Consider the following 12,232-nt stretch of genomic DNA (forward strand, 5'->3'; position numbering starts at 1 on the left):
ACTTTTTGGTTTTTATTTCACTCAATCATCATGCTGCTGCCCCCCTATGGTCATTCCACCCCACCCCCTCAATAGTCTTTACTCTGCCTCCACCCCAATAGAAATGGATTTATTCATCACTGCCACCTTTGTTATTATGCATATTGTTTATTTGACCATTTTCATTATTTTATTTCACTAGTCCTGCATGTTAGCATGTCCTGCATGAAGCCTAAGATTTCCACTGTACCCTGTAATCACACCTGCAACCTGTACATGTGACTATTAAACCATCTGAATATGGTCCTTAAAATGTCCCCAACACCTGGAACGCCTCTTCTCTCAGTACAACACTGCGAACCGAGCCTCCGTCATCACTCCCCCCACAAGACCTGCAAAGGCTCCTCAGGCGTCCTCTTCTTCTTAACCTTTACTACTCCACCTCCACCTTTTTCCACTCCATCCCGTCCTCCTCAAACTCCTAACCCGCCTACCTTTCCATCCATCTCTGTTCCAGTCACAGCCCAGTGTTGCTCAACCACCTCCACCAGATTTATTCACGTTTCGTCCATACAAAAACCGATTCGAAATGATATCTTGATAGAAAAAATGAAACTTGACTAAGCTTGTCAGCTGTTCGTCGTTACAAATACACACCCGCTACTCCGAATCTGTTCAGATTCCTGTGTAACAAGCTCATTGAACTATATAGGAACCAGTCTTCCGATTATCTTCATTCTAATTCTGTGACTAATTAACACGTCTGCAGAGGGGTTTCCTTATTCTCTCGTGCTTGTCCGTCTTCCTAGTTTTTTAAATCTTTTTTTTTTTTAACAAAAGAATCTGCAGTCTCCGGCTCGACGAAACCACATGGGTACTGCCTATGTTTATAATTAACTACAGTCGTAAAATGCAAAAAGCTATAACTCGTAAAATACGTACAACTTTCCCTTATGTATATTAACGTTACAGCGTGTGATTCAAGTTGTAACACGTATGTTTCAATGTTTACCTGGGATTCGTTTGCTGTGGATGTCTGGCCTATAAATCTTTTGATTGATGGTCTGCTTTATCGCTATGATCCCTCCCCCTTTGTCGTCTGTCTTTTTTGTTAAAATGTAAATATGTGCCGAGACGTGACATGCCGGCCCGGTTGGTACTACAAAACAGAATGGGACTTGGAAAATGTAAAGAAAACTACAACCCATGAAGCGACCAAAGTATCATGTCGCCCTCTTGTGACGGGGATGTGCATACCATCCAAAAGCACATTTTTGTATTGTCTCGGCTAGAGCCACAGATGAAAGGGGAAATCCTTGACCAGAGCTCATTGCTAAATGTCAGTGAATTACATACTTTAAAGTGTTCATTTCAACAGCCTGACCCTTCTTCCACTTTGTTTGGTAAGCTAGTACACTTAGGGAGGGGATTTAGGTAACCACTCTGAAATTCAGAATGCCTGAAGGTCAATTAGACTGACATGATCGTTGGAAACATATTTGGAGCTATACATTGTAGATAATGTATACAAAAAAAATGGGGCAAAAAAACTATAGATTTGTATGATAGGGTAAGGTAAAACTTTGGGTTCATGTTATCAACACAACTTTTGGGTGAATAAAACAAAAAAAAACTAAATTGTATATATTGTATGTTTTTACTTTCTTGAGGCAGTGTGGCAATGTTGTTTACGACATACATCCCAGAAAGCAGGAGAGAGGTTTTGATTGAGTAATGTCCTTGGTGTGGGAGTATAGAGCCAGCCACTAACTGGGGTTCCCTTAGGCCAAACAATCCATGCACTGTTCTCTGACTGACCGTAGATCACGTAGGCTTCTCTCTGCTGGGGTCTAATCATAAGACCACTCCATCTATGGCCGTCCTTCTCCCAAAAGCCTTGTGAATTATTCATAAGAAACGCATTCCAAATTGCACCATATTCCCTACATAGTGCACTACTTTTGGCCTGAGCTCAGGAATGACCCTCATTGGAGTTTGAGAGCTAAAAAAGTGTAATATGCCCCCTCAAACAGCACACTGTTTATCAGAACGTTTGCATTCTGCTACAGCCGTTTTGTTGCTAAGCGTTCTTGAGATAAAGACCTTTGACCACAGTATACTCTGGGCGTGTCTTTAGAAATAAAAAGTCCACCTTGTTGGGAGCCATTTTGATTGTAAGAGTATTAGTTGTCATGATTTTTCATGCCTGAGAGGATAGGAATCCTGTGTTGTGTGTTTGAGGTCCCTGCCTGCCTGTGGAATCAGTCTGTACTGCATATCTGGATCTGCCACACACCCCTGAAGAATGTAACACACTCAGGTAGCATATGGCAGAACAGTCAATGACGAGAATGCAAGGAACTGTCGCCAAGTGTATGTGGTGTGAAGACTTCTTCCTACCCCAGTGACATGGTCCTTACTAGACTACTAAAAGAGGTTTATGCATACTGTGGGCCCCAACATTCTGTCTGACCTCTGGCTCTGTTCCAGCCTACTTTAAAACTGCTCTGGTCCAACCTCTCATTAAAAAGCACAATCTAGATCCCTCCTCACAGAATAATTATAGACCTATCTCTAAGCTTCCAAAGTAAAAACAGGTTCAGAAAGTTTAGCAAATGTATATATATTTTTTCGAAATACCTTATATTTACATAAATATTCTGACTCTTTGCTATGAGACTCAAAATTGAACTCAGGTGCATCCTGTTTCCATTGATCGTCGTTGAGATGTTTCGACAACTTGGTCCACCTGTGGTAAATTCAATTGATTGGATATGATTTGGAAAGGCACACACATTTTTAAGGTGCCACAGTTGACCATGCATGTCAGAGCAAAAACCAAGCCATGAGGTCGAAGGAATTGTCTGTAGAGCTCTGAGACAGGATTGTGTCGAGGCACAGATCTGGGGAAAGGTACCAAAAAAGTCTGCAGCATTGAAGGTCCCCAAGAACTCAGTGGCCTCCATTGTTAAATGGAAGACTCTTCCTAGAGCTGGCCGCCCGGCCAAACTGAGCAATCAGGAAAAGGGCCTTGGTCAGGTAGGTGACCAAGAAACCGATGGTCACTCTGACAGAGCTCCAGAGTTGCTCTGTGGAGATGGGAGAACCATCTCTGCAGCACTCTACCAATCAGGCCTTTATGGTAGAGTGGCCAGACTGAAGCCACTCCTCAGTAAAAGGCACATGACAGCCCACTCGGGAGTTTGCCAAAAGGCACCTAAAGGACTCTGACCATGAGAAACAAGATTCTCTGGTCTGATGGAACCAAGATTGAACTCTTTGGCCTGAATGCCAAGCGTCACGTTTGGAGGAAACCTGGCACCATCCCTACGGTGAAGAATGGTGGTGGCAGACTAGTCAGATCAAGGGAAATATGAATGTAGCAAAGTAGAGATCCTTGATGAAAACCTGCTCTAAAGCGCTCAGGACCTCCGATTAGGGTAAAAGTTCACCTTCCAACAGAACGACCCTAAGCACACAGCCAAGACAACGCAGGAGAGGCTTTGGGACAAGTCTCAGAATGTCCTCGAGTGGCCCAGCCAGAGCCCGGACTTGAACCCGATCGAACATCTCTGGATACCTGAAAATAGCTGTGCAGCGACGCTCCCCATCCAACCTGACAGAGCATGAGAGGATCTGCAGAGAAAAATGGGAGAAACTCCCCAAATACAGGTGTGCCAAGCTTGTGGCGTCATTCCCAAGAAGACTCGAGGCTGTAATTGCTGCTTCAACAAAGTACTCAGTAAAGGATCTGAATACTTACTTAAATGTGAGATTTTTGATTTATAATAAAATATGCAATAATGTCAACCTGTATTTGCCTTGTCATTATGTGATATTGTGTGTAGATTGCGGGGGGAAAAACAATTTTAATCAATTTTTGAATAAGAATGTACCAAAATGTGGAAAAAGGGGTCTGAATACACTGTACAATGCTTTTTTTCCCTCACGCCTAGATTACTGTAACTGAGAAAGATCTACAGACAGAAAAATAAAAATGATATTTCCCTACCAGTGGTGTTTCCACTAGCAAATGGGGAAACCGAGGCTTTCTGAAGGCATCGGCGAGTTCACCAAATTGTGCCAAAAAAACTGATTGTTAGTCAGAGCTTCATTTTCAGTACACAATTCAAATTAGGGCAGCATAAAAAGTAGCATTTGATTATACGATTTTTTTCCCCCCTCCACTGTTTTCATCAAAACTCCATGGCACAGCAGTAAATTGTTGGCTTTAGTAGCCAATAAATAATTTGGAATACCAGGTTAGCGTCTTATATCAAATTCACTATAAATATAATAACAATCTATGGGATTATTTAGGATTGCCAACACAGAAGTTTATGAAATAAAGAATTTTAACAGCAGTGCAGAAAGTGTAGTTTCACACTAAAACAGAGGCACAACTCAAGTCCTCCCAAAATCACATTCATGCTGGTTTTCATTCCCAAGACTGCAGTGTCAACAGCTGGTTTCCCAGGCTAAAAAGGAGTCACTGAGGAAGATTGACAACAAGCAGACACTGGCCTTTGAGGGACAGTTGCGCATCCTCAACGCCAACATTTAATCATACAAGTGAAGAGAAACCAAGGAATGTAACATAAGTCAATGGCCGGAGAGCATCAACTTGGTGGCACAAATGTCTCAGATCCCGGTTGTGTTCTGACAATGCATACAGATCGACCTGACAAGGAGTAATACTGCCATGGACTTCATGAACAAATTAAACTAAATTCAGCAATTGGTCTTTGGGAACAAACACAAAGAAACATTTACTCCATACCCCCAAATGACAATTTCAAAAGGCATGGAGTGTTGGTCTTGAAGTGATCCCTCACTTGGAAATGAATCTGCCCAAAGAGGACTGATGTAGCACCTGTTATGGTGAGGGAGAGGACATTGATCAGTTCAACAGAAGAATAAAAAGACTTCATGAAAATATAGTGAACGCTTCAGTGGAGTTGCATGGATTTTGGGGTAGGAGTAGAACCCAGAGAGGAATAATGTGCTTGGAGAGTTGAGTGGTAGAGTCCCTCTATCCAGCTGTAGAAATCTGACAAGCGTTCTGAGCAGGATGTATTCTGTCCAGAGTGGATTTGTTTCAGTCTTAGTTGTTGTGGCACATTTTTTCATTTAACCTCTGAATCTATGGCCTAGACCTGACTTGTTTTTCAAAGTGTATGCATACATATTCATGGGAGCCCACCCTCCCCAGCCATCCATCATGACTTACAAAAGGTGACTTAAAGGGCAGGTGCATTCTGGAGAATCGGTTGTCTCTGGAGTAAAAAAATAAAAGGTGAGGCAGCTGGATGGTGCCCTATCAGAGCGTGCGTGGGTTGTACTCTGGCAGCTTCTTGAGCTTCTCTTGTTCCTGTGGAGTATCCTGTCTGACGATGACCAGGCAGTGTGCGTATCCCATCACCACCTGCAACCACAAACACCCAAATGTTTCAGCCCAAAGAGTGAACATTCACCTAAATGTAGTTTCCCATCTACAGAATACATAAGTGGGAATTCAAATTCATCACTGTTTTCATTCTCTGTTGCTGCTCCACACCTGTTCAGTGTAAACTCCATCCAGGGTCTTCACCTCCTGAGCAGTAGTGGAGGACTTGGCCTTGTTGTCGCCGTATCCCTGTAACAAAACACAAAACCCATGTCATAAGAGATCGAGAAGCCAGAAGAGGTGTGCCAATTCAGCAGTCATTTGAGCACGCAAGTACATTTCTATAATGGTACAGCACTTTGGGTGCGAGAAGTCTGCTTTATAAATACACCAATTAAAACTTACCAGTTCTCCAAAGGTGGGGGAGGGTCCCCAGCTGATGGTGCTGTCGTCTGCAGCGATAACTATACTGCTTTTCCCGCACGCCAGACTGCGGACCTTCCAGCCACACAGGTCCTGCACGGCCTTGGGGTACATGGTAGACTCCCGCGAGGTATTGGTGACCCCCCAGAAAAACAGCCCTCCTGCACAGTTTTTGAAAAAATATTGTAGCTTCCTTATCAAAAAACACCAGCAAAATTTGTCCAACTCTTGGGCGTAATGGCTACATTGTTTAGACTGACAGATGTAAGGTTCAAAATCAGTTGGCATACCCCTTGAAAATCACTACAATATATACTCAGTGTACAAAACATTAAGAACACCTTCCTAATATTGACTTGCACCACTTTTTGCCCTCAGACCAGCTTCAGTTCGTCTGGGCATGGACTCTACAAGGTGTCGAAAGCGTTCCACAGGGCTGCTGCCCAATATTGACTGCAAAGTTTCCCACAGTTGTATCAAGTTGGCTGGATGTCCTTTGGGTGGTGGACCATTCTTGATACACATGGGAAACTGTTGAGCGTGAAAAACCCATCAGCATTGCAGTTCTTGACACACTCAAACCGTTACGCCTGGCACCTATTACCATAACCTGTTCAAAGGCACTTAAATCTTTTGTCTTGCACAAACACAGTCCTTGTCTCAAGGCTTAAAAATCCTTCTTTAACCAGACCTACTCATCATCTTCTCTGATTGAAGTGGATTTAACAGGTGACCTCAATAAGGGATCACAGCTTTCACCTGGTCAGTCTGTCATGGAAAGAGATGTTTTGTACAGAGTGTATATCAGGTAGAGAAACAGACTTGGGGGAAGTTACAGTAGTATTCTTGGTTTATAGTGGTATAAATTGATAATAGGGGTGATAAATAAAATAATCCTAAAGAGATTTACTCATCAGTGCGACATTCAAGGGGTTAAGCATTGTGTCCCATACCCATCTCATTTACAGCGAAGGAGCACTGATAGCCAGTGTAGATTTGGGATGCCCCGCGCCCGGGGAAGTCAAAGAGCTTCACCAGTCTGGGCACCATCTCGTCCTTCTGCTCCGTGTGACCCAGCCGTCCATAACCACCAAAGCCCCAGGAAAACACCCGCTTCTGGGAGTCCAATATCAGCTGGAAACACACACACCTCGTGCTAACATCACTAATATACACCAACACTATTGCGAGACATAAAGCTCTATATCATTGTTTGATTTGTTTCTAAAAGGCACATTTCTGGCTCAAGGTGTATTTGTGACAGTAGGGATCAGAGCCCGTATTTATAAAGTGTCTCAGAGTAGGAGTGCTGATCTAGAATCAGGTCCCCCATGTACATGTAATCTTATTTATTATGATCTAAAAGGCCAAACTGATCGTTCTCCAAGACTGAATACGGGTCCTGGTCTTCCCTCCTCACCGTGTGATTGCCTCCGCAGGCAACGTCTCGGACTACCACGTTAGGTACAGGCGTCACCTGGCCGTCCTTACTCTTCTCGATGAAGATGGCCACGCGGCGTGCAATGGTCTCACAGTCAAACTCGATGCGCTGGGCGCGGGCAATGAACTTGCCGTCAGAGTTGTGTCCTGTGACCCAAAACACAAAACAAAAATAAGTGCAACGCAAGTGTTTGATCTAGAATGATTTTTGAAGGGGTCATTGTGAAGGGGTCATTGTGACTCTTCAAATGTGTCCTGCTCGTTAGTTGTGGACATACCTAGCTGGCCATACTCTGGGCAGCCGAACGAGTAGAGGTTTCCTTTGCAGTCCACCACCATGCTGAACTCTGCCCCACACGCCACCTTGACCAAGGGCTGCCCATTGTACTGGATCTGAGAGGGGAAAGGAGAAGCTTTGATAAGCACAGGCTCAGCAGTGGCCATATTAGACCTATAATAAATCAGCCACAATAATTAGGCTGATGTTGCTTACCAGGGCTGGACTGAGAACTGCATCTGTTTGGTTGCCCTGGCCCAGCTGGCCCAGTTTGTTCTCTCCAAACGAGTAGGCGGTGCCACCCTCTGTCAATGCCAGGGTGTGGTTGCGTCCACAGGCTGCAGCCACCACCACTTCGTCTGCGAGGGCCTCAATCAGCTTTGGGGCCTCCAGGCGCTTGGTGTCCCCGTGACCCAGCTGACCCTTTTCATTTCGACCTGACAAAGGGAGAAAGAAGTCAAAATTGATCCTTTCTCCTGGACTCAAACAAGCTAGAATGATTACATCTATGAGACATATACATACAAGTATAAACTATGAGCTATTACAGTATAGCATTCCTACCCCAGCTCCAGAAACTGTTGTGCTGATTTTAAAGAAGCAATAAAAAAAACTGTCCTTCTTTAGACTAGTTGAGTATCTGGAGCATCAGTATTTGTGTGTTCGATTACAGGCTCAAAATGTCCAGAAACAAATAAAGAAATTTCTTCTGAAACTCGTCAGTCTATTCTTGTTCTGAGAAATGAAGGCTATTTCATGTTAGAAATTGCCAAGAAACGGAAGAGCTGTACAACGCTGTGTACTACGCCCTTCACAGAAGCAAAACACCATTCTCAAAGTCAACAGTGAAGAGGCGACTCCGGGATGCTGGCCTTCTAGGCAGAGTTCCGCTGTCCAGTGTCTGTGTTCTTTTGCCCATCTTTTATTTTTATTGGCCAGTCTGAGATATGGCTTTTTCTTTGCAACTCTGCCTAGAAGGCCAGCATCCTGGAGTCACCTCTTCATTGTTGACGTTGAGACTGGTGTTTTGTGGGTACTATTTAATGAAGCTGACAGTTGAGGACTTGTGAGGCGTCTTTTTTCTCAAACTAGACACTCTAATGTACTTGTCCTCTTGCTCAGTTGTGCACCGGGGCCTCCCACTCTTTCTATTCTGGTTAGAGCCAGCTTGCGCTGCTCTGTTAAGGGCGTAGTACACAGCATTGTATGAGATCTTCAGTTTCTTGGCAATTTCTCGCATGGAATAGCCTTCATTTCTCAGAACAAGAATAGACTGATGAGTTTCAGAAGAAAGTTATTTGTTTCTGGCCATTTTGAGCCTGTAATCAAACCCCGATGCTGATGCTCCAGATACTCAACTAGTCTAAAGAAGGACAGTTTTATTGCTTCTTTAAATCAGCACAGCAGTTTTCAGCTGTGCTAACATAATTGCAAAAGGGTTTTCTAATGATCAATTAGCCTTTTAAAATTATAAACTTGGATTAGCTAACACAACGTGCCATTGGAACACAGGAGTGATTGTTGCTGATAATGGGCCTCTGTACGCCGATGTAGATCGTCCATTAAAAATCAGCCGTTTCCAGCTATAATAGTCATTTACAACGTCAACAATGTCTACACTGTATTTCTGATCAATTTGATGTTATTTTAATGGACAACAAAATGTGCTTTTCTTTCAAAAACAAGGACATTTCTAAGTGACCCCAAACTTTTGAATGGTAGTGTATATGCAAGTATAAACTATGAGCTATTACGGTATAGCATTCCTACCCCAGCTCCAGAGCTTGCCCTCGGTGGTGATTAGGAGGCTGTGGGCAGCACAGGGCCCAGACACCACACTGCTGACCTGCACGTCACTCAGACTGCCGTAGCGGTGCGGACCCCACAAGTTCTGGCCTAGGTTCCTGAAGGCCACTGAGAAACCACACACACACACAACACAATTTTAACAAAGTCTGTTGCGATTTTAAATGCACTTTAAAGTTTGATTTGATAAGAAACAGGAACATTTTAATACTGCAGTCAATTATGAGGGTTGCTTCAAGATTGTCAGTAGAAAGACAGGAAAAACTACTTTAAAAAGTTGGTAGCACAAGTGCTATTGAGGGACAACTGAGTGGAGTATTGTATACAGCAATGTACAGAACTGGGCAGGGTTATACCTTGTGCTTTTGGCACCTCTTTCCTTCCGATGAGATCCCAGTTGGTGGCTCCGAAAATGAGCAGTTGACCTTTGACTTTAGGTAAGTCAAGTTTCTATAGAAATGACAATACAGGGATCAGCTTTATCTTAACGTTTCTCCTGATGTTTGTTCTAGCACTGCATAAGCACCATTGATTTACAAGTGACTAATAACATGTTGTTACATTCTCTATTCACTTTAACCACAATTCTATATAGTCACATCACAAACCCCCCTCCCTTGATTATCTGAACAATGTTCGACTTAACCCCATGCAGGTCAGGAGGACTTACTATTTTTTCCTTGATATCGTCCGCGACAGTGACTGGTTGAAGGCCTGACTTTGTAGCAGGCTTGCCAGGTTTCTTTGTGTTCTCCTGCTCTTCATAATCGTCAAACTCATCATCACTGCTGAACTCCCTTTCCTTCTTTTTGCCTCCTGCCCTCTTCCTCTTGATCCCACCATTCCCTGAGACTTCTGTTACCTTCTTGCGTGGCATGTTTGTCAAAATATCTATTAAAAAGTGGGGGTGAAAACACAGACATGCATTTAGATATCAATACAACCGAAACCAAACTATTATTGCTGAACTGCTGACAATGCAATGTTCTTGAGAGGAAAGACATGTAAACAATCAAAGGAAAACTATGCGTAAATGGCTTGTCATTTACACGTTAAATTCAAGTCCAAGTACACACAAGTTAGAAAGCCACCTATCTTAGGCACGATTAACATAGCAACTCGCGCTAGTAATGAATTCTAGCACTCAGTTGTCCGCATTTCTTTGTCTTTGTGCTAACATAATCTGAGGCTACTACCTACTGAACAGCGGACAACTATTAAACTACGGGAAAATAGCCGCACAGTGCACGGTTTCACTGGATAAAAAATAATGAGTTAGCTAGCTAGCCAGCTAACGTCACTAACTAAGGCCAGCTAGTGTAAGCTATCGATATCTAAACAAAGACACAAACCTTGGGTAACGTTAACTAACGTTAGCTAGCTAATACACCGATAAAAAACTTTCGCTTTCTCCAACTAAAAGTTGCTAAACCTCTTGATTTCAGATTATTTCACTTCTAATTCGGTGACTAATTAACGTCTGCAGAAGGATTTCCTGATTCTCTAGTGTCTGTCCGTCTTCCTCGTTTTTTGATGGATTTTTTTTGAACAAAAGAATCTGCAGTCTCCGGCTCGATGAAATCACGTGAGTACTGCCTACATTTATAATTAACTACAGTTGGATAATGCAAAAAGCCATAACTCTCCCTTATTTATGTATACGTTACAGCTTGTGATAAAAGTTGTAACATATACACGGAAATAAAATATAAACGCAACATGTAAAGTGTTGGTTTCATGAGCTGAAATAAAATATCCCAGAAATGTTCCATAGGCACAAACTTGTTTACATCCCTGTTAGTGAACATTTCTCTTTTGCCAAAATAATACATCCACCTGACAGGTGTGGCATATCAAGAAGCTGATTAAACAGCATGATCATTACATAGGTGCACCTTGTGCTGGGGACAATAAAAGGCCACTCTAAAATGTGCCGTTTTGTCACACAATACAATGCCACAGATGTCTCAAGTTTTGTGTGAGCATGCAAAATCATGCTGACTGCAAGAATGTCCAAAAGAGCTGTTTCCAGAAAAGTTATTTCTCTACCATAAGTCGCCTCCAACGTCACAACCACAGACCATGTGTATGGTGTCGTGTGGGCGAGCGGTTTGCTGGTATCAACGTTGTGAACAGAGTGCCCCATGGTGGTGGTGGGGTTATGGTATGGGCAGGCATAAACTACGGACAACAAACACAATTGCATTTTATCGATGGCAATTTGAATGCACAGAGGTATCGTGACGAGATCCTGAGGCCCATTGTCGTGCCAGTCATACGTCGCCATCACCTCATGTTTCAGCATAATGCATGGCCCCATTTCGGAAGGATCTGTACACAATTACTGGAAACTGAAAATGTCCCACTTCTTCCATGGCCTGCATACTCACCAAACATGTCACCCATTGAGCTTGTTTGGGATGCTCTGGATCGACGTGTACGACAGCGTGTTCCAGTTCCCGCCAATATCCAGCAACTTGGGACAGACATTGAAGAGGAGTGGGACAACATTCCACAGCCCACAATCAACATCCTGATCAACTCTATGCGAAGGAGATGTGTAGCATGCACTGCATGCATGAGGATAATGGTGGTCACACCAGATACTGAGTGGTTTTCTGATCCACACCGCTAACTTTTTTTTAAAGGTATCTGTGACCAACAGATGCAGATCTGTATTCCCAGTCATGTGAAATCCATAGATCTCACATGATTGGATAATGAATTCATGAACTGTAACTCACTCAAATATTTGAAATTGTTGCATGTTGCGTTTATATTTTTGTTCAGTATATGTTTCAATGTTTACCTGGGATTCGTTTGCTGTGGATGTCTGGCCTATAAGTATTTTGATTGATGGTCTGCTTTATCACTATTTTTAGTTATTTCTTTTTATTTCACCATTATTTAAACAGGTAGGC

The 12,232-nt window shown here is 43.0% G+C and overlaps 1 protein-coding gene across 2 annotated transcripts; it reads right to left on the minus strand.

The window, feature by feature from the left end:
* Positions 1–4,294: 4,294 nt before the first annotated feature.
* LOC115166276 (protein RCC2 homolog) lies at positions 4,295–10,881 on the minus strand. 2 transcript variants are annotated; one of them, XR_003870296.1, is made up of 12 exons: positions 10,664–10,881; positions 9,982–10,202; positions 9,668–9,761; positions 9,276–9,419; positions 7,722–7,942; positions 7,507–7,621; positions 7,209–7,375; positions 6,742–6,922; positions 5,771–5,949; positions 5,537–5,614; positions 5,210–5,404; positions 4,295–4,852 (listed from the first exon to the last, which is right to left on the minus strand). XR_003870296.1 is itself a non-coding variant. In XM_029720123.1 (11 exons), the coding sequence occupies exons 2-11, from the start codon at positions 10,186–10,188 to the stop codon at positions 5,300–5,302; spliced, it is 1,491 nt and encodes a 496-aa protein (XP_029575983.1). In that variant the 5' UTR covers positions 10,189–10,202; positions 10,664–10,881; the 3' UTR covers positions 4,295–5,299. The 2 variants fall into 2 exon arrangements, 1 of the variants encoding a protein (XP_029575983.1); XM_029720123.1 differs by having other exon boundaries at positions 4,295–5,404.
* Positions 10,882–12,232: the final 1,351 nt, after the last annotated feature.

This window comes from Salmo trutta, chromosome 28 (genome assembly GCF_901001165.1).
Source record: "Salmo trutta chromosome 28, fSalTru1.1, whole genome shotgun sequence".
Taxonomy (NCBI): domain Eukaryota; kingdom Metazoa; phylum Chordata; class Actinopteri; order Salmoniformes; family Salmonidae; genus Salmo; species Salmo trutta.